At 31.8% G+C, this 22,259-nt stretch overlaps 1 protein-coding gene across 3 annotated transcripts; it reads left to right on the forward strand.

Moving 5' to 3' along the window:
- Positions 1–7,587, forward strand: Trbd (ubiquitin thioesterase trabid). Of its 3 annotated transcripts, none has more exons than XR_013003570.1 (9): positions 1–137; positions 909–1,959; positions 2,050–2,331; positions 2,549–2,750; positions 2,872–3,149; positions 3,246–3,475; positions 3,560–3,980; positions 4,055–4,259; positions 5,873–7,587. XR_013003570.1 is itself a non-coding variant. In XM_076393147.1 (9 exons), the coding sequence occupies exons 2-8, from the start codon at positions 1,235–1,237 to the stop codon at positions 4,131–4,133; spliced, it is 2,217 nt and encodes a 738-aa protein (XP_076249262.1). In that variant the 5' UTR covers positions 1–137; positions 909–1,234; the 3' UTR covers positions 4,134–4,137; positions 5,873–7,587. The 3 variants fall into 3 exon arrangements, 1 of the variants encoding a protein (XP_076249262.1); XM_076393147.1 differs by having other exon boundaries at positions 4,055–4,137; XR_013003569.1 differs by having other exon boundaries at positions 110–244.
- Positions 7,588–22,259: the final 14,672 nt, after the last annotated feature.

Here is a 22,259-nt window from a genome sequence, read left to right on the forward strand (position 1 = left end):
TAGACGATTCCTCTGATCCATCACCACGTCTGTCTCCGCGTCAGAGTTTCACAAGGCTCGGCCGATGCATCGTGCTTCGATGGAGCTTACCCGCGCGTGACAACAACTTTCGGGACACCAGGCTCGACGCTCGCCAGGTAGCCCCTCTTCCAATATATCGCCTGTACGAAGCTCGCTTTACTCCCGTGAATTGTCTCCACGTTTATCCTTGACGCGATACTTGCACGACATAAAAGCACTAGAGGTCAGTCACGTTTCAAACCTCTGTTACAGTTTGCCGCGTTTTGCTTTTGAAACATCCACAAGAGACGATTGGAATTTAGATGACTAGGCTTTCAATGAATCTGAACTTTAACATATAAATAGTTGAATGTATAATCTATACACATAGAATATTAATCACTAACAGCTCATTGTTGTTGTAAGCTATGTTTTTAAATGTCAGTATTTAAGAGTTATCAGCTTGATTTCATTACATAGTAATTAATAGATGATGATAAAAGTAGTAGGAATGATTTATGTAATATTGTTCTTAAATGAGTAATTCGATTGAATATTAAGCTTTCAATTATAGTTATTTAAAATTGGAGTAAATGATATTTGAATATGTTCGTACACTTAATGATATTTGAATATGTTCGTGCATTTAAAGCTTAATTTTATTCTAGAAGCATTTATTTGTATTGGGACTTTTTATTAATTTATTAGGTATTAAGTTTACCAAGAATTTCTATTAAATTTTTTCTTAGAATGTTTAGACTTGGAAATAGCATTTGTTGTAAATAAGTTAACTTTATCAAATTGTAAAATTTATAAAATATTATATGTTATTTATTAATATCTGCTTATATTTAGCAATGTGTGTAACATTTTTCATTAAATTCATATCTCTTCTTTTTTCTTTACAGATTTTGATAGCTGTCTACATCAACATCGTTGTGGCAGCTTTTATTTTCTTACATTTGATCGACATGTTTACCACATGACACAAACTTTATTTTATGCCAACCAAATAATACCATTGATATTAATGGAAATTATCTTTGCACCAAGTCCTGCAACAAGAACTATGCTAAATTCTACCATAATATGCAACAATAACTCGTTAAACATTTAATGCAATTTTCAATGCCACTTTACAGTTTATAAACATATTTAATTTGTGCGTTGATTATTACACTGTCAATGCATTAGGGACAATAGAAATCACAAGATAAAGAGTTATACAGAGAAAATGAATAGCAGGCTCGAAGAACAAGAGTCAAAATGGATTTGTGAATATTGTACATATGAAAATTGGCCTTCATCTTTGAAATGCACAATGTGCAGGGGTGCCAAGCCTTTATTAGGGGAGGACATTTATCGTCTGCGAGATCCTAGTCCTCAAAGATCTGGATCAAATGTTGCATCTGGTCCTGTAACTCATTTAAGTCCTACAGATTCTTATAATCTTAGTCCTCAAAATTATAGCCAAAATGTACCATCGGGTGGAAAATGGTCTTGTACAATGTGTACCTATCTTAACTATCAAAATACTACCCGTTGTGTTCAATGTGGAAATGGAAAACCTACAGTTCTTAATCAGTCGATACACTCCATAGCTTCAAATTTACATGAACATCTTGCACCTCTCAGACTAGGAGATCCACCACCAAATTCAGGATGTAATCCTTCTCCAATAAACTTACATCCAGAGAGATATTATAATTTACAAACTAATTTACATCCTGAAAAGTGGTCTTGTCTCGTGTGTACTTATGAAAATTGGCCAAAAGCTACAAAGTGTGTGATGTGTGGTAATCCTAAAGAAAAAGACAGAAGAGATAAAACCACCAGTAATATGGGTGTTATTTTACCAAGTCCAGAGAGGGAACATAGTCAACGTAACTTACCATCGCCCCCTCATGCACCATATATCCATCAAACTCAAAGGGATGAGAATTCAGCTATAGGACGAAGGTAAATGTTTATCCTTCATTTTATTGACATAAACAACAGTTTTAAATATCATAAGCTTTACTGAGTATAAAAAACTTTCTTTTATTATAGAAGTTCACATAGATATCCTGACAGCAGGAATGATGGCTTGTCAACCCCCCAGTCTCCTAATAATTGTGACTATGAACGTAGACTAAAACAGCTAAGGCGTCATACAGATTGGTGCTGGTTAAATGCTTGTCTTGGTATTGTGGAAGGTGATAATGCTCCTGTTGAAGCCTATTTGGCAAGTGGTGGTGATCCTGCTCGTCAATTGACACATTCAGAAGTTCTACTTCTAAATAGAAGTAGTGCTTTTGATGTTGGGCATACTTTAGTACATTTAGCCATTAGGTGAGTGGCAAGTAGTTTTTAACAAAGGATTTCTTTACAGCTATTTTAACTTATTTTATATATTTACACTTGTGCATATGTACTTTGGCTAGGTTTCAATTTGGCTGTTGTATGTGTCGTATAATAAGTTTTATTTTATATTATACAATATATACTATTACTATGTAAGACAAAATTTTTCAAGTGTGTTTTATTCAGTTTATTATACTTTTAACAGATTTCAAAGAGAAGATATTCTAGCAACATTGTTATCACAAATTGAGGGTTCTGGTTCTGGAATAAAAAGGGTACCAAGTTATGTAGCACCAGATTTGGCAGCTCAAATTCGCAGACATGTTACCAATAGTATCCGGTTACGCAAGGGTTCTTTTCCTTGTTATTTTGTCACTGATATAGCTACGTTTGCTTTACCTGCTGAGGTTATTATAACATTACAATTATGTTTTGAGTTATTATAGTTTGTTGAAGATAATAGTTTCTTTTCATGTATTTAACGTTATGTAAATTATACGCAAATACTAATACAGAATTAATTGTTAGGTGGAAGATTTACCAAGCATTGTGCAAGAGCAAATGTTGGAAGAGTTATTAGATAAAGAGGCACAACAACAATTAGAAGGTGGAGGTGGAGAGCCACCAGCACTAAATTGGTCTTTAGAAGTTACTGAACGTTTAGGAAGTCGTTTACATGCACTTTGGAATAGATCTGCAGGGGATTGTTTGTTAGATTCAGCGATGCAAGCTACTTGGGGTGTTTTTGACCGAGATAATGCTTTAAGGAGAGCTTTAGCTGATTCTTTACAACAAGCTGGTCAATTGTAAGCAATTTGCATAATTATTACTTTTTTTTATTCTATCAATAAAAACATTAATTTATTATGTGTTATGAATTATTTATGGTTTCATTATTTCAGTTTTTATCCTCGTTGGAGAGAATATGAAGCATCACAAGCATCTAGAATGTTAGATTTTACTTTAGAAGAGACTCAGTGGCAAGAAGATTGGGAAAGTTTGTTAGCAACAGCTGCTCAACCAGGAAGTGCATTAGAACAATTACATGTGTTTGCTCTTGCCCACATTTTAAGACGACCTATTATTGTGTATGGGGTTAAATATGTTAAAAGTTTTCGGGGTGAGGATATAGGTAAGTTTGAACAAAGATATGTATATTCTTTAGAGTGATTTGTTGTAACTATATAAAATTATTAAGTACATTGTGTTTTAATAGGTTATGCAAGATTTGAAGGTGTTTACCTTCCACTTTTATGGGAACCTTCATTTTGTATTCGATCGCCTATCGCTTTAGGTTACACTCGTGGTCATTTCACAGCTTTAGTTCCTATTGAACCATACGCATCGTCCAGAATACCACCTCTTTCATCTCACGGTGGCGGCAATAGTCCACTTCAACAGCTGCAAATACAGATGCAAACAACATTTATGCCATTAATGGATCGAGAACATAAGCTTTTACCGATACATTTTTTGAGTTCAGAAGAGGTAGGCCGAGAAGAATCTATTTTGAAGGAGTGGCTCGATGTGTGCAGGACTGAGGGTGGTATTCTCGTCGCGCAGCAAAAACTTCACAAAAGACCTTTACTTGTAGCACAAATGTTGGAGGAATGGCTAAATCACTATCGAAGACTCGCGTAAGTAATACGGATTTATTTTTTTAATTTTCTTCATACTTTGTATCCAATAATAATAATTATTAACATTACAGTCAAACGAATAATGCACCTTTCTTAAGACCAGCTGTTCTGCAAGATTATAGTAGTGATGGCGACACAGAAGACGAATAACAAGGTGCAATCAATTACGTTACCAAATTTATTCGAGAAGATTTTTCTCCGTAATTTCTTTTTGCACTACAATCGCAACGCAAGATCTCTGAGATCCGTAGTTTTGAAGAATAAAGCAGAAACAATGTACGAAATTTACGTTAAGTTTATATTTATTGGCAATGTACTATTTCTGCACGATTTTTGTATATCAATATCGATCATCGATCTATTGAATATTAGGAATTTTATTCGTACTATTAATTATACCAGATATTTCTGAATTAATAGGACTACTCGCAATACTAATTTCTTATTTTCGATTAGTATACTCATTGGACTATACGATGAGTAATCATTAAGCTGCCAAAATATAATTTTCAAATAGCATGCAATAAGTTAATGAATTAAATTTTGTTATGATTAAAGATGCTTTAAATATTGATCAATTGCTGTTTGATAAGTTGTATTACACTGCAGCAGTACTGCTCCGTGCTATAAAGGATATTTAACATTAATCTCCATAACATGTTTCTAATGAAGAATTTATATTAAATATTGTTAAAAGATATGGTATGGATCATTGCCACTTTTTGATTCAGAACTTAATTGGCGAAGAAAAACAGGAAAATTAAAATTAATGTTTGGATATGTCAGAGCATTGAATATTTGACTTTTTTTTTTTTTTTTTTTTTTTTTAAATGTAGCACAAAAATTTCTGCGGGAAAGAAATTAGGAATAAAAGAATTCTCGTTTGTTTGTTGTAAAGAAAGAAAAAAAAGAAAGAAAGAATATTTGTTCGAAAGAGAGAACATAATTATTAGAATTTATTGAAGATCCGTTGATGGCATTTTATGTACGATTAAGTACATAAGTACTTGACGGATTCTGGTACAGACCATGTGATTCTTAAAGATAGTAAAGTAAAAGTCGACAGGATTCTGTAGTCATCTTTAAAATCACTTGTTAACTTTGAGCTGTGTTAAGTAGTGTAAAGGTGAAAACGGCAAAGCCGTATTACAACGACACTTTTCTCTGGCGGGAGATAGGGCAGAGCGTTGTATTATTTCTCTGTGGCCGCTACTGGTGTGTTGACATGTAACGATAGCAAAGTACGAATTAAACTGTACTTTTCTCTGCGTAAAGGAGAACAAAGAAACAACCAAGAACAACATTGTGTGAGTGAATCAATTGTACAAGGTGTAGTCATCGTGGTTGTAGGAGTACTAGAACTTTTGTAAAGAAACGCGTGATGGCAGAGAAGCAAGTAGTACCAATCCAGGCACCAAGATTACGTCTGGTATATGCCACTCTATTCACAGATGGACAAAGATTTATGGTAACTGGCAAGGCCAAACAATGAACCCTAATCAAAAAAGTACAAAAAATCGTGAGAGGGGGAAAATGTGTTTCTTTACGGACATGTTACAATGGTTCGCTTAATATATTTAGTCTTCGTTTTTACTAATTCTATAATCTAGCTTCTAGTCCTTTTTAGCACCGTCGTTTTTTCTATAATCACATGCGATATGTGATTTAATTGCGTGATTACCGAAGGGCTCGACAATGTTCAGATAGGAAGAATAATATTCAAGTCAATTCCATAAAAAAGTGTTTTAATAAATGCAGCGTCGTGTCGTAAGAGCGAGGAGTTCTAATGTTTTGATGTTATATTCTTTCTTTCTCGTTTTTTTATATAAACTTTAACGATTGTAACAAACTTCTTTATGTGACTCGATATCACATGATTATTCTTGCAGGCGATTAGAAAGAAAAATTCAGCTTACTCGGACACGGCGTTTGCTGGGCGGAACTAATACTGTAAAAAAGTTGACGATGCTCTGGTGATGTATTTTCTTTTTCCGTTAAATAAGTGTTTCTCGCTCGTGTTGCCAGAATTTACTCGGCAGGTGATAAAAAAAAGAATATAAAAGATTTAAGAATTTAATTGAATCAGATAGAAGTCTATATTAATATAGAATATATAAAATAGATTATATTAAATAATATATCGATGTACAATAATTCTAAATGACGATTTATTATTATTATTATTATAATTACTATGATTATTATATTATTATTATTATGATTACCATTATTAAATGCGTAATAAGAAGTATCGAGGTGAATTAATATAATTTAAGTTACTTTATGCCCTTCGATCACCAATCCTCATGGTCACTTGTGATGTAATTGACCCCAGTTGATCCTTCGATGCAGTAATACTATATATGCTTGAAAAGTAGTAATTTTGTTGAGTACCGAAACGTTTGTTTTTGTTGAATATTACAAACATCTGTTATATCAAGGTGTCAATATGAATGACTGTGAAAATCCGTGTAATGAAATTTGTAGTTTATTTCCTAATCTTCTTTTCTTAATACATGATAGTGTATTAAATGATTAATAATAGTGCAAGCGATTAATGTTTCACTAAGGACATTTAATCGTGTATTTTGCTACTGGGGTTGAATTGTTTTAGGGAAAATTGCTTGAAAAAGTATTAACGGCCGATTTACGGCCAACCATGAGAATAAAAGACAATCCATCGACGTAATCTAATTGATGTACTTACGTGAGACAATCAAGGACTTACGTAAAACAAGTATGTATCATGTACAGGGACGCTGTCTTAAGTATATCGTTTTGCAATCTTTGTTATTGTTCTATTATAAAGAATTTCTATTTTTGTTGTTAAGCTTTTTCATTGAAATTGATTTTCTAGATCAATATCTTTTTTCTCTTACTGGAATACATATTAGAAGAGTACAGTTACAATTAGTTAAAGAAGCACTGAATAGTTGCAAATTATATTAGCAAAAATGTATAAATAGTGAAATCTCTTTAAAACACATATTTTAAGTAGGTAATCTTGTTGTCTTGTTGATACAGAACTTGTTTGATATTTTTGAAGTCTACTTGAACTTTGTTATCATTTTAAAGTGCTACAGTTTGATTTTGATATTTAGAATGATTGGAAATATAATAAAAAATATTGAATTTACATTAAATTAAAACAACGTGATCATGTAATTTTTTTTATTTTTGAGTAAAATAAAGTACTCACATTTAAATATAAATAACAATTATAAATTTTATAAAAAAATTGTATATAAATTATAAATAGTGAATGCAATTTCTTCTTTGTTCTAACATTTGCTGGTGCTTTATTATATGCATAATTGGCCATGTATTGTATGTCTCATACAGAGTGAGATTTTCAACTGTTACGCTCTTAATGTCTTATTGAATATGCTGAGAATGCATTCAAGGAGAGAGTATTTTACATCGTCTGAAATTAAGAAATAATTGACAGGGAAAACTTGCAATTTGAATTTTTATGGAAAGAGTTACTGTGATTCCTTTGTCTCATATTATTCTATAAATATACATATATACATGTAAATAGAGTTTGTCGTGTGAAAATACATAAATACAGGAACACAATAAACTGCATAATAATAAAGCTTAACATATAGAAATTTGTTACTTCTCGACACACCACTTTATATATTTTAGATAAATTTCAATCCTCTCATTTTTGCAGAATTATTTACCATTGTAAATTATGTTTATAACTACATTTTTTGATTCTTTGTTGTTTGAAGAAGTCTATGAAAATTAGTTAATTTGCTTTTTAATTTAATTAATTAAAAATTAGTTAATCTAAAAGGGGATCCTGATCATTTTATACTATGCAGACTAAAGTAACTTCAAAATCAAATGTATGCATTTTCTGCGAAATTTTCATAAATTTCTAACATCAAAGAATGTTTATATTTTGGTATATATATTTGGTTTATATTTTGGCAATTTTGGTACATTATTGCATACATGGCAAATCACGCAACTATGGCTGCAGTCGGAAATCTAGTTGAAACTACTAACACTGCTGAAGCTGTATACATCGTGTTACATGATGTGTACAGTTTCAGTAGTTTTAGCAGTCTCAGCTAATTCAGACTGCAACCCTTATCACCTGCATTTTCTTGTAAACTATTTGTTGCATGAAAAAAATGTTTGAAATAAAAGTTTTGTTTAGTATCGAGAGGAACATACTAAAGAAGAGCATACTCTGGATACTAAACAACTTTCGTTTGAAACATTTTTTCACAGTTTACAAGAAAATTCAGGCAATACAGTTGCGTGACTAACCCTGCATATTGTATTTGTATTATCATAGTATGCAATTTGAGGCGGGATACATGTCTAATTAAAGGTAACAATACAAATTGCATTGAAAATATGTGTGTTCATTATAAGGTGTTTCTTATAAAACAATGTATCATAAGTTTTACTTGAGACGTTTTTTCAAATTTGAATAATTTGAGAAATAATAGGGTAATAATGAGGTATTCCTAATTCTGAGAGGTCGTAGGAGTTATGATTAGAACAATCGAAGAGATAACATTTTCAAGGTAAATGATAGTCGATACAGCAGCTTAATTAAAGCTGCAATTACGAAAGCCTAACGAAGTAGTCGATCTTTCCACGTTTGCCAATCACACGTCCACTTCTCGAATGCTGTTTCCTAATTCAGAGTGCCTCTGGAGATTCTCCATAATTACTGTCATTTTAATGATGGCCCATCGTTCACACTGGTGACCCAATTTCTAAGTGGTTACTAGGTTCATCAAATAATTCACTTCGTTTTTTAAGAGCTGCAAGACTCGTTCGATTTGTATAAACGCAGAGGCTTTTTACAGTCATGTTATAATGTAGTTTGAAGAACCTTGATCTATCGGTATCTGATTTAATTTATTTTATTTAATTCATTAACTTCATTAACAATTTCTGTGCGTTATCAATTATCTCCACGATATTGTGGCTCATAAATTCCTTTTATTTTTGTTTCTAGAGGTCGATTTTTGTTCGTAATTAATTGACTACTTGCGAAGCAAGGATTGAAGTTTCAAACAGTTAGTTTAACAATTCTCAGAACGCTTAGCTGTTACTTCGAGAATACTGAATCTCAAACTTTTGCATTCGTTTTGGAACTTGTGAATTTGAAAGGAATTTAAGATTGGAGATACCTAAATCTAGTTATAAACTAAACCAACATAAGTCATACATGATTTCATTTCTTAAATACCTACATCATTTTAGTATTAGCGTTTCAAGTTTTAAATGTCAATTTTGTGTTATGAATTTATATTATATTTTTATTTCTGAAGAAAAAAGTTTTTTAACTCTCTTTTCATTTATTAAAAACATAAAATTCTATCTTGTTCATCTTAGCTACGTTACAAACTCGAATTTTTAGTAACGTGGCCAATATCGTTTGGCTTTAAAAGCGCAAAACTTTTTATTAGAATCAAAGTAAGATTTTGTGGCTCTCGATGGCTGAGCAGTGATTGATAACACTCTTGATATTAAAGGGAGGGGAAGGGGGGTATCTGATGCTATATTAAAATATTCCCTAATTTTTGAGGATTTTAAAAAGGATAACTGTGTTCAATCCTTAGTACAAAGTATACTGAATTTTGTAAAAAAATGTTTTCACTTATATGTGACCTTGAGAGGAATACATTAATAAATCAGAAATAATTTTTTTCTTAAATATTTGCAGAATTTTATTTTAATATATGAAAAAATAAGACTCCTTAGAAGGTAAGATTATAGGCCCCTAACCATTTCCCCATTTAATCCTGACCTGTACAGAATAATTACATATTTCTTTCATGTGTCTTCTTGGTCATTTGTCTTTCTTTGCTTTTGCAATTAACAACGATGTTGAATAATCCATGATGAATGGAGGTGCATACATTTCAGAGGGATTTTCTACACTCTACACTGCTCTAAAAGTATCCGAAACGTGTCGATTGAAACATTAAGTCCATAGCTGAAGGAAATCGATTTGCAGGCCACGATAAATTCGCTTGAATCGGTCGAAACTTCGGCATGCTATTTGAATTGATAAATGATACGACTGTATTCACATTCATCCATTTTGCATCGAGCTTTTCCCGAAGTTTAACGAGCCTCTATTCAACCTATTTCGCTAGGGAAATTGCAACAGATTTGATGAATTAGATACAATCCGCATAACAAATTAGGACCTTTTATTTATTTTTCCTTAGAGATTTTATTATTTATCATACATCCTCAAGTATTCACACATATGTTTATCACATTATAATTTTATCTAAAAAATCTTGTTTTAAATGGCTTGTTGAATTGTGACTAAGGAAACGTCAACAATGTTCGATAGAATTTTTGTTTTTACCTCTAATCTGCTAAAAAAATTTGGTAAAAAATAAAAATAAAATACCTAGATCTATATGGTTTTGTAAAATATAAAACATGGTTTTTTATTTTAAATCGTCTAGCAAGCAAACACTGTTTTTTTCTAAGTCGATCAAATATTATTCGAATCACTCTATGGATTTGGCCATTATTTTGCATAAATCAAATTCTGAATAAATTTTTGTAAATGTTACGTATTTCCAATTAAAAAAAGTTTTCAAACATCAATTTATTTTCCAGTTTATGTTTAATATTCTTTAGTTATGAAAGTAAATATTAATAATTCAAAGTTTACGCATAATATGGTATTTAAAGTAGAAATTTTGTAAATGTCAGATTCCTGAAATAGTTCAGAATAGACTGATTGCTGTTGCTGCATTAAAGCATGAAAGATGTTTCGATCAAACCCGTCAATCAATTAAGTAGTACAACTATACGATAGTGTCGGTGGAAAAGCTGATTCAACTAAACGTTTTACCATTTCATATCGGTGGAATGAAATAATTGTAAGGATTCGGGAAGTACCTCTGCTTTTAACAAAAATGAATAAAGTAAACGAGTGATTAATTTCAATGCTTTTTATGTCTTTTATGATATTGTGAGGTGTATTTGATCATTGAGTACAGTTTTATAACAGTTTTGAAGATGCAAAAATAAATATCTTTCTCTGAATGTAGAAATAGCACATTTTTATACAATTTTTCTAATTAAAAAAAGTTGTTACACATACTAATTCTTAATTATTTAATTTCGTATTGTTGAATGAATTAATTTCAAATTCTCAACACTTCAGTCTTTCAACGTGCAATGTCAAATTTTTCAATTCAATTTTATTACTAATATTTTGAATGGTACATCGCAATTGAATTGTGTATCTTAATATAAATTCAATGTAAAATTCATTTCAACTGACTTTAAAATGTTTGTCCAAATCTTCTTTTTATTACATTAAATAAATGGAACATTATTGTATTTAGGGTTGTAGAAGCACTATAAAGGAGTAACTACTTGGAGTAGAATTAATTTTTCATAAGAATACTACTAAATCAAAGAAATTAATACTTTGTGAGGTATTTCAATTTTTTGGTAAGATGTCTACGCAAAATGTTTTCATATACAATGTATATGTATGTCTTACAAGATAAATTTGTAAACATTAAGTATATCCGTAGACATATTATTACACGCAGAAGAATATTGGTAGTATTAAAAAATGTTATTAAACAAAATTGGTGTATTTTAGGGAGTATTCCTTACCTAATTTTAAAAGTTACATTAATTAAGGGATAATACCTACCCAAACGCGCTCAAAATACATGTATCTTTGGGAACCTTTTAAAGAGAAGCTATTGAATTTTTTTGGGTAAATGTTTCTTTCCTTTTTGTAGCACAAGTTAATGAAGCCTTATGCATTTTTCCCATACAAAAAAATATAGCTAACATTCCAGAAGGCAATATAGATTTATTAAAAGTATATTGTGGTCACCACTGTTACTCGGAAGTGGATTATCTGAAATTAATAATCCTTCAATTTTTAAGTAATATATTAAATTATCTAGGCTTTATCTAGCCGGATTTCTGATAAATTAATTTGTAACAAAATGGCAGCAGCTGAAAGTTAAAATATCGATTTTCAACATTGTGGAACCTATGTCATCAAAAACGCAATATGTATACTATGATGAACTTCCATTAAAAAGAACACGAATTAATTGAACAAGAAGTAAAGATATTATAGTATTTTATTGCTGTCCAAAAGAAGGACAAAAATCGACAGGAGCTGTTTTTGTTACAAACTCCTCAATTTCTTACACATTTGTAGCCATGATTTTATTTCCTCTACATTAATGTCTTATTATTTCAATTTAAAATAGTCAAACGTACCAGAGAACTGTCCAATGTCATAATTAGTTACGACGCATTCATTCGACTAACGAAACTCCTTTCAGCGAATCAATTAAATAAATTGAATTCTGAAAAGCACTTTACCCCGAGTTACAACGTCAATGAGGACGTGACGGAAGGTGGAAGTTGCACTGCACTTTGAATGCCATAGTTGTTTTCTTTTCTTTTCGAAGTGGAAGGAAAATACCGCACCTTTATTTACAATTATTGGCTTTATCATTTTCACTGAAATATTCTGGGTTATCATTCGGCGTTTCGAGTGTCGTGGAAAGGTCAGAGGCGTAGGAGGCTTTGAATTTTTTGAAAAGATAGTTAAGAATTGGGTGGCATGTATGAGAGCACGTAGGAACGATAAAACTGTCAAACATACTCCAAGTTCCGCTAATAATTAGAGTATATAGGATGTTCTCTTTTAATTTACAAAACGGTCGATTCGTGAAATATGCGAAAAGAATGTTAAATTGGAAAATGTACCCTTACGAAGCATAACTAATGTAGGTTCTATAAAAAGTTTTGTAATTTTTGAATGTTACTTTCTGGAATTTTATAGATATACTCTAGATGTGGTTAGCGTCAATCTTAATCTTTACTTATTTAGTTCGTCAGCTGTTTTGTTTTTGTGTTTCGTAATTTTCTAACTTTTTAACTCTTGTATTATTACACATTTAACGTGTACAATTTTTTGATATTCCATTTAATGTTTAATTTTTCCATTCAAGAAGTCTTTAATGTTTCAATTTTCAATTATTCAATTTCTCAGATCTTCAATTTGTCTACTTTTGACATGTATACTTATACAAGGTATTTGACAACAGATGTAAAACTGATTAACTCTATAAAAAAAAGAAAGAGTCAGAAAAATAATAATGCAATAAATAACATGACATTGAGCTTAAAGTGAACAATGTTGTACGGTATATTGAATTGATTAACAGGTGGAGTTTAGTAACAGTTTGGAGTAGTAGGAGCGACCTAACATTTTGTAAACAATTTTTTATTTTATCAAACTGATTTATGGTAGTTGACATACATTTTTGTAAGTATGCTTCATTTGTTGATAATTTTATGCTTCTTTCCAGTATAAATTAAGGTTTTATAGAATAAAGGAAAACTCTTTTGAGCGTTTAGAGTCATTGTATTAAGGTCGAATTTCACATCACCCACTCTGTCTGGCCTGCACCTTGTAGGCCTAGTTGCTCCTATATTACTCATATTCTTTAAGTAAAATGTAGCGGGAATACTTCAACTACACAACTATCTTATAGATATAGTTTTAGATAATTACTATCATGTAAAAAAAGGAAATAAAACCAAAAAAGAATTACTGATATATACAGAGGTAAGAACTCTTTTTGAGTTCGCTCTTATGAAAATCGCTAAAAACATGCTTTCCTCTGAATATGCTTTTGTTAAAATATCCTTTACCAAATCAAATGCCTTTATGATTAGTTTTGTCTCTTAGATATTGAATTCTTGACTAAAAACTTAAAATTCATCAAAATAGCTTCAGAAATATGTTAAACGTTACATTACAGCTATAAATAATTCTATCTTAAGACAATAGGTATATAATCATGCAGGTAAATTTTTGACAAGACAAGTGCAGGCTTGTCTTCAAATGCAAGGTGATCATTTTGTGTATCTCTTATAGAGATAATTAAAACAGAAAAATCATTATGTATCACAAACGAGGACAGATAGAACATGTGTTTATGTGCCTTTTTTCATGTTTTTTAAGCATATGATCAACTCCCGAAGTGGGTCCCACATGTTATAAAACACCTTGTTTTGTAAGAGGGAAGCTCAATAAATTATGGAGCTTTATAAAATATTAGCTAGCCAGATGTTTAAGCTTTACAAAGTGTAAACAACATAATTTAGGCTTCCTAGTCTATACATATACACGTACACCTTTTCGATATCGAGGTGTTTAAAAAATATTGTGATTCTCTGATTAGAATCCTGATAGGGAATGTTGTGTATTGTGGTGTTTCGAAAATTTATAAGAAGCCTTCTGGCAAACCTATTTCTCGAACGACGAATCGAGCATACAGTAGCCGCGTAAGATTCACTTTGCAAAGAGATAGAAGTCTAGCGAATTTTTCCTGCATTCTCGACGAATCCGATGTCGCTCGAGTAATAAAGGAACGCGTCTTGAATTCATCGTAAATCGAACTTCCCAGCGCATTGAGCCTTTGCCTGCAACGTCTGAGGAAGATCTGAGAAAGAGGAATATACGTACATATGTAAAATGTAAGCGGATCTTTTGCTCGTAGTTATGTAAAATGAATGGAGAAAAATCAGAATACCTCCGACGGAAATGGAATTTTGAATAATATTAGAAGCATTCGTATTGTTATCGTATTGTTGTATAAATATTGTATTTTTAGCTTTCAAAAGCTAAGTAATTAATATATTTGTTTTTGGTGGCGTTGTATCTTTATATGCAGCACTGGTCCTCGAGTAACTTAGCCAGGTTTTAAACTTCATTTTCTTCAAAAACAAAGTGTCGATTGAAAAAATAATATTCTTTGTTTCTGACTCATTTTTTTATGTAGAATTACAATTTGATAAATCTAGTCCTGCCAATCACCTTTATCGATTGTTATCAATTTTTTACAATTTGTCAATTGTTTTATTTCTACACTTTTAGAGTACGTGTCCACTTAAAAGTAAAACGATCGCGAGTTGCTCTCGACAGTACTCTTAGATAATGTATTCATCTCGGACAGTTACTCTTAGTTACTCTAAGCGCAATGTCTGATAGTAAATTTGAGAGTACTCTCGAAAGCAACTTGTGATAGTTTTACTCTCATGTGGACATATACCCTTATAGATGTATCAGCTACATGGCAGAACAGTTATGAGAGTGTAGAAGTAAAATAATTAATACGATATTAATAATTGACAATAATAGACAAGTGTGCCTAGCAAAACTAGATTCGTTACATTGTGCTCCTTGTCTGCTTCTACAACCCGTTTTACGTGTGAGGTATTATACAGTACATACATATGATGTATGTATTTATATAATATCATAAAGTTGCATTTACGTAACTTCAGACCTTAATGGGTTAACATTTTCATAATAGATATTTTTTGAAATGAATTTTCTAAGATTTTTGTTATTGAGAAAAAGAAACAACCAGATAAAAGGAAACAGAAAGACAAAATACGTACGTATTTATTTACTTATAAAAGAGGACAAGTTGGTTAAGCGTTGATCTAAACTCTGAGTAAAATTTCCAAAATTGTAAATTATAGTGGCCTTCCAATCTTATTCTACTTTCTGCTCCCTCGAAGTAAAAGAGAAAGCCTTTTACTCACATATAAGTATATTGTGAGATAGGGCTGAAAATAAATCGAGATTTGGGTAATGCTCAACCAGTTCTTGTAAACGTTTCACCACAAATTCGAAAGCAGTAAAAGACCATCGCGTAAGGAAACCCTCGTCTATAAAATCGTCCATAGGCTACAAGTAAGCACACTCGTAGAAATCTCAAAGGACATCTAATGTTAAAGCCTGAACAGAACTTTCTTTTCGCTTCAAATCAATATCGCGATCTTTCTACTTTCTTTTAAATAAATTAACATTTTGGCACGTTAAGAACGGGATGATGCACGAAAGGCTGTTTGTTTTTTTAGAAGGTGCTGTCGTTTAACAATTTCGATCTTTCTTATTAATTATAAAGAATGATTTATACTTTCGAGTCCATCGACACTCTAGTCCCATAGGGGTACCATTTATTGAAATGTTCCCTTAAATGCTAATATATTGAATCTTAAAGTTATTAAAATGATAATGGAGTCCTTGGAAGGAAGTTAAACAAAATTATAAATGACCAAAATATATTCTTGCAAAATAAAATCTTTAAGAGGATACAATGTTTAATGATATATGTGTTGGTAATTATGCAATTGCTGTAAGTTTAAAATTTAGAAAAAGTTAAGTTATAAAAGAAAAAGTTGCTTTATTAATGTAGTTGCGTGAAAATGAGTCGAATAAAAAAAATTAAAACATAAATTCCAGAAACTATTTTAGATTTACACCACGTTCGTAATCATTGGTATGTTATGTACAATTCATCAGTATAGGAAGGATTTTCACAGTCAAGTGACTACTGGAGAACACCTTTGCTCATACATTCAATGCATTTCATGCTAATCATACTAACTATTGCATTTTTGATAATAAAGTCTTGGAATTCATGTATTACAGATAAATTATGAATGCAAGTGTGATATAGTAAAATTTTCTAAATACACTCTTTTAGAATACAATGTGTTTTGCACAGTGTTATTTACATTAATTTATATATTTTATGGTACCATATTATTTAATACATGAAATCTACGTTCAAAAATATGTAATGGACTAATTTAAAGTTTTTTTCTACATTCAATGATTACCGAGATATTACGCGAAATATGATTTTCACCTCCAATTTTGGGGCCGGCTGTCATCCCCTTAACACGAATATAAATTAATACAAAATAATACGTGTCGAATATTTTCAACTTTCAAAAATACAATACAAAACATCTCTTAGGCGGATAAAATTACAATGATCGACCACCAGCTTTCCGACAAACGCATCAGTTAATCGATCTCCCTGGCTGTACACACGCGACTGGAATGTGTTGAAACATGCACGCGTTTTGCATGACCTTTTGCACTTTTGTGGTACAGCTGCTTTGTAGCATTTTTTTTACTTTCCTGCGTGTTATTATTATAATATAATAACAACTTTTTAAAGATATAATAAGTAATGTTCGATAGCAGATGTCTCCAGCGCTGAGAGAATTTGTCCTAAAGCCGGACACTGGTTCAGATTTGGACATTTTGTAGTCCTTAATGATATTCAAACGTATTTCAAAGGGTTTTTCAAAAATTTCAAAATTATGGATTTTACAACTGCTTGAAGCGGAGTGTTAATTTTTTTCAAAAATTCATAACTCCTGAACTAATAAACGCTTGAAAATCAACTTGTGTGTGTTTATAGCGAAGACATTTAACTATTAAGGAAAAATTATTTCATTTGAAAAAAGTTCTTTTTAACATTTTTTTGCAGTTGTGTTTAACAAATGTCTTTTTTGTAGTGGGGAAATATTTAAAAATCTGAGAAAAGTAAGAATCTACTCTCATTTGTTTTCTTTGCGAATTGTTTTTGAAAAATTAGGAAACTTTAAAATTGTAGTCAAATTTGTTGAATTTAAGACTGCGTCGAAATTCACGGAATGATTGTCTTAATATAGTCAAAAATAATTAGTTCGTTAACACTGTTGCGAGTAAAGATGTATCGTAATAAACTCACGAACACCATGGATATCCGGATATTAATACCACTCACTCTATATCTCAATTAATAATTTCAACTCAGTCTCAAAGCTTATAGGTAAATATGTGTAACGCATTTGCAAAATTAAATAAACATTTCAAATAGTATTTGAACAGTACAAATACGTATTATTATTGCACATTAACCAATTTTAATATATGTGATTAAGCAAAACTGTTTATATAAATATTTTTACTTCTTATATCAAATACTATTACCCAGGATTGCGTAGCTTATTTTAACTCCTCTGTTAGATCCAGCGTTAAAAGGTTTTCCGTATTATCAGAATAACATAAAACATCCACAGCAGCCATGTTAAAAAAGATATTGTAAACTGAGAGAGTATTGTAACATTTTTGTAACGCCTTTTGTAACATTTTGTTATACAAATACAAAAATTGAAATGTTTATATTCACTTTGCGTAAATATCTTACTACATCATTATACCTTTTATCATTTTACTATGAGAGTGACAATGTATATAATTATTTATCTTATCTCTGTAACTTACTGGGTAACATTGTCACATCATACAAATAACATTAACAGATAAAATGATACGGATCTAAGATTACATTGGCATTGAAATTTGTTTTTTTTTTATGCTTAATCCATTTATTTTTTTCATTTATTAATTTTTTCAGTTTGTTTTAGTAATTAATTTATTTCTAATTTGATTAGTTTACTACTGTAGTTAAACATATAAACTGGCAAATTATTATAAGAATTAATCTTTCATTCGTTTATTTGTATCTGATTTAGCAAAATGTAATTGTTCTTTTTACAAACTCGATGTCCATATCTATTTATAGTAGAACCTCGAGTAACTGAACCTCGAATATTTAGAACTTTTGTTATTAACGTTGCGTATATAGGGTGCAGTAGCTACAAGGATTCAGGGGAATATTAATCAAGGTATAAACAGTGAAATAATAGTAATTTATTGAACAAATTAAAGCTAGCTTTCAAACGGGTGCTTCGTGGTTGAATTTCGTGGTATTGTGAGTTATCGAAGCTCTAGTGTACTTTCTGTAGTTCCATAATTGTAAGTTCTGTATCCCTAATGAAGACACATTATACATTGCACTTGAAATTATAGGATCATTGAAGCTTCAAAGTTTCAAGTATTTAAATATACAAATTTTTAAATTCTGGAGTAGGTATTCAAATGTTAAACTAATCAAACCTCCAAATTTCTTCAAACTTTAAAAATACAAGTCTTCAAAATTTCTTTGGACTTACACCACTTGCACAATCACCGACACACACATAATTTTTGGAGATTTAAATATTGAAACATTTATGCATCTGTATATTTGAATATTAAATATTAAACGTATTTGAATATTAAATATCGAATATATGTGAATAGTAAACATACAAATGTATAAATTTTTCAATATTTAAATCGAATGTTTACAGAAAGTTATTTTATCAATTAAATCGCATAGAAATGACCCAAATCACACAAAAAAGAAAACATATATTTTAGGAAAAATCAACACATAAAGTTTCAACGAATCTATGAACTCATGATTGCCAATGTTACTCCATTCTTTCAATATTCCCTCAGTTTACGGTATCCTTTTTAAATTGTATTACACAGCTTATCCCTCGCTATTTACGGAAGCCAACCAAAGCAGATGGTAAAACTCTGTGCTAATAGGAGGTGACAGCGTTAGTCGAAAAGTCCAGTAGCAACGTCTTCTCGGTAGTGGGTGGATAGGGGTGGCGTTCGCGCAGGGGACGCTAAGGTGCAGACGCCCCCGGTGCTGCCGCCAGGGTGGTGGAGTGTGACTGTCAAGCGGGAAACCAGCGAGCATCCACAGTTCACTGCGGCCTCGCAAGCCGTTCGAACGACAGGTCGTTGTGTCGCGTTCACGTCGCTCCAAATGTCGCGATATAAACAAACAGCCCCAGACGAAACACAGAGTGAAGCTCACTCGTTTCAGTTTCCCATCCGTGACGTTTCTCAGTCGCGAACCAGTCGCCTTCGAATCGATCGGAACGAGTCTGGTCATTAGTTGCACGTGTCTCCCTTCGCTAGTTACGGAAGCCTCCGAGGAAATCGTGATTTTCAGCCTGCCGATTGTCTAGAGGATCGATCGACCGATTGGAGGGTCGGTGAGTTACCCTTGCTGATCGTTTCCACCGATATGCCCCTCTGATTGCTCTTAGTAGATGGGATTCTAAGAGGACTTTTCCTTGACGAAGTTTTGCTTCTGCCGTGGAGAGGGGACGTGTAGCGGGGCTGCAGGGAAGTTTGAGGACTGAGGGGTACTTTGCGGTCTGATGGACCTTAATTGCAGTTCCAGTGTCGCCAAGATGAGGATACTGCCGTGTTGCGGTGCACGTTTACTGAATCCTGAGTAACGTCGGATATTCTGCGAAGTAGTGTGTGGGAAGACTACGTGCAAGAACCGGCAGGAAGATTGTATTGTTGGATATTTGTGACGAGATGCACTTTGACCGCAGTTTGCGAAGTTAAAGGAAGGAATCTTAGCAGTGACTGAGTCGTTACTGAATAGAAAGTGTAGATAAATTTCATGGAGTACTCTTTTCGAGAATATTGGCTGCTTTAGATACCATCTGTATTGTCTCTACGAGGTAGCAAACTTCAGTGGGCTTTAATATTATCAAGATGCTCCGATATAACGCATTTCGTTGACAGACTTTAATTGCAAGATTATTGTGATCAACTGCAAGGTCCATCTTCATCAAACTTTGAAAACCAACTTCGCCAGAGATAGGCTTCAATATCAGCTCCATTGTAAAGAAATGAACAATGCCGTGAGGCGCGCTTTTAAAAAGCTATGAATGCTATCTCCGCATCCCTCGATTAATTCTACGTCGTGATAGATGCGAGGTCTTTATCGAAACCGGTCTCAATGAGCACACTGAGAGTAGCTCGAAGGTTTTTGGCGACGAAGGAAGAGAATAGGTAAAATGATGAAAATACGGGAGAAAGACTGTAGATAAATGAAGAGGGATCGTTTAGTTAAACGATTCCATTTTATCATCTACCAAGGACTGCGACAATTAATTGCCACGATTCAAATAAAGTATCTTGGAACAATCTGATAAGAGACTATCGTCAGAGAACTGAGTAACTTAATGAATGTTACAGTGATTTATTTTACCTTAGTGTCGATTTTGCGGATAAGTGAAGGGGAAAATAACGTTTCTGTTTGGAAGATTTCTTTGAAATCTGCCATTTGTAAAGAGAAACTCGAGGAATGTTGCTACGGTATTTTAGAACAATGTAGAGGATCTTGGTGGATCTTGGTGAGAGTGCAATTGTAGATTGTGGAGGTGTAGGAGAGATCTATGTCTGATGCTGCGATACAATCGTGTAATTGATGCACACGTCGGGAACCATCGCACCTGTGGAACCTTGAGGTATGTACGAGAAACTTAATTTAATTCTTACTAAATATTCTATTTTCGAGTTACATGTTACATTCTTGTTTGAGATGTTTCGAAGAAAATTTAATACAGTAGTTCGTCAGGATCAACTCTTTTCTATTTGTGAATTAGCATTTGTGAACTATTAAAGGAAAGATGTAATACGTTCTTATTCTGTGTATATAGCTATAATAGGTCATCAAAATTTATATACAGTTTAAAAATTGTAGTATTTTTAAATAGAACAATGTGGTATTTTAGTAGAAACTTAATTTTTTGGAAAAGTTTAAATAAAATTTTAAATAAAATCTTAATTAAGTATTTTCTGTGAAGAACACAACAAATCAGGATTAAAATATTGCATTATTTTATTTTCTGTGAACAATAATTTCATTTGAAAGGATTAAATTAACCTGGTAAATGAAATTAGAGTGAATAGAAATGTATGACGTTAATTTCAAAGGCAATGTTTTTGCTCTTTCGGCCACTGATTTCTATTAATATTAAACTATGTATATTAATTTTGTACCCTGTTATTCTTTCGACTGAATTACGTAGATTTCTTATACATTCTATATGATAAAAAATTTATCGGCTGTTTTATGCACTTAATCCCAAGTAAAATTCTTCAAAATCTGAAATAGAGGTGTAACAAATTTAGAGATTCTTTTTATATTTGATACAAATTTTAAATTCTGGATAGTGACTCTTTAAGATAGTACTAGTAAGTACTACAGTACATATAGGCACAGTTTTGAAAATGAATGTGTGTGAAACATACGCAAAATTCAAAGAAATATTAAAAGACTAAAGAAATATTTGAATTTTCGAATTTCAACCTTTCTCTATATGCTCAAAATAACATGAAAAATGACACTTTTTATGAATCGGTTTAAAAGAACTGGGAACCTTCATTTAGGTATTAATCTAAAAAATGGAAATTAAAAAATTTATTGAATTCTTATCTCGAATTCTAAATTCCTTAGAGTCATTTAGATTAAATTATAAGATAAATGAAATTAATTACTTGCTAAATCCTTAACGTGCACTTAAAGCATCAACATACTGACTAACTTATCATTGAATTCATGACAATAAAATAAATCTGCTGTGGTTGCAAATAATGTTCGTTATTACTTCACCGTAATTGGCCTCACGAATTCTATGAAACTCAATAAACGATCTATCACCCTTTCTCAACAGAATCAGTCATAAATCACTTACCCCAAACTTACCCTCTTCTATTCC

The sequence above is a fragment of the Calliopsis andreniformis genome, chromosome 3 (genome assembly GCF_051401765.1).
Source record: "Calliopsis andreniformis isolate RMS-2024a chromosome 3, iyCalAndr_principal, whole genome shotgun sequence".
Lineage (NCBI taxonomy): Eukaryota > Metazoa > Arthropoda > Insecta > Hymenoptera > Andrenidae > Calliopsis > Calliopsis andreniformis.

What these genes read in the sequence shown, in the direction of transcription:
- Trbd (XM_076393147.1), top strand. Translation starts at nt 1,235, where the DNA reads ATGAATAGCAGGCTCGAAGAACAAGAGTCAAAATGGATTTGTGAATAT. An exon ending in AATTCAGCTATAGGACGAAG is followed by an intron (nt 1,960 to 2,049) that starts GTAAATGTTTAT and finishes CTTTTATTATAG; the next exon opens with AAGTTCACATAGATATCCTG. An exon ending in TTAGTACATTTAGCCATTAG is followed by an intron (nt 2,332 to 2,548) that starts GTGAGTGGCAAG and finishes TACTTTTAACAG; the next exon opens with ATTTCAAAGAGAAGATATTC.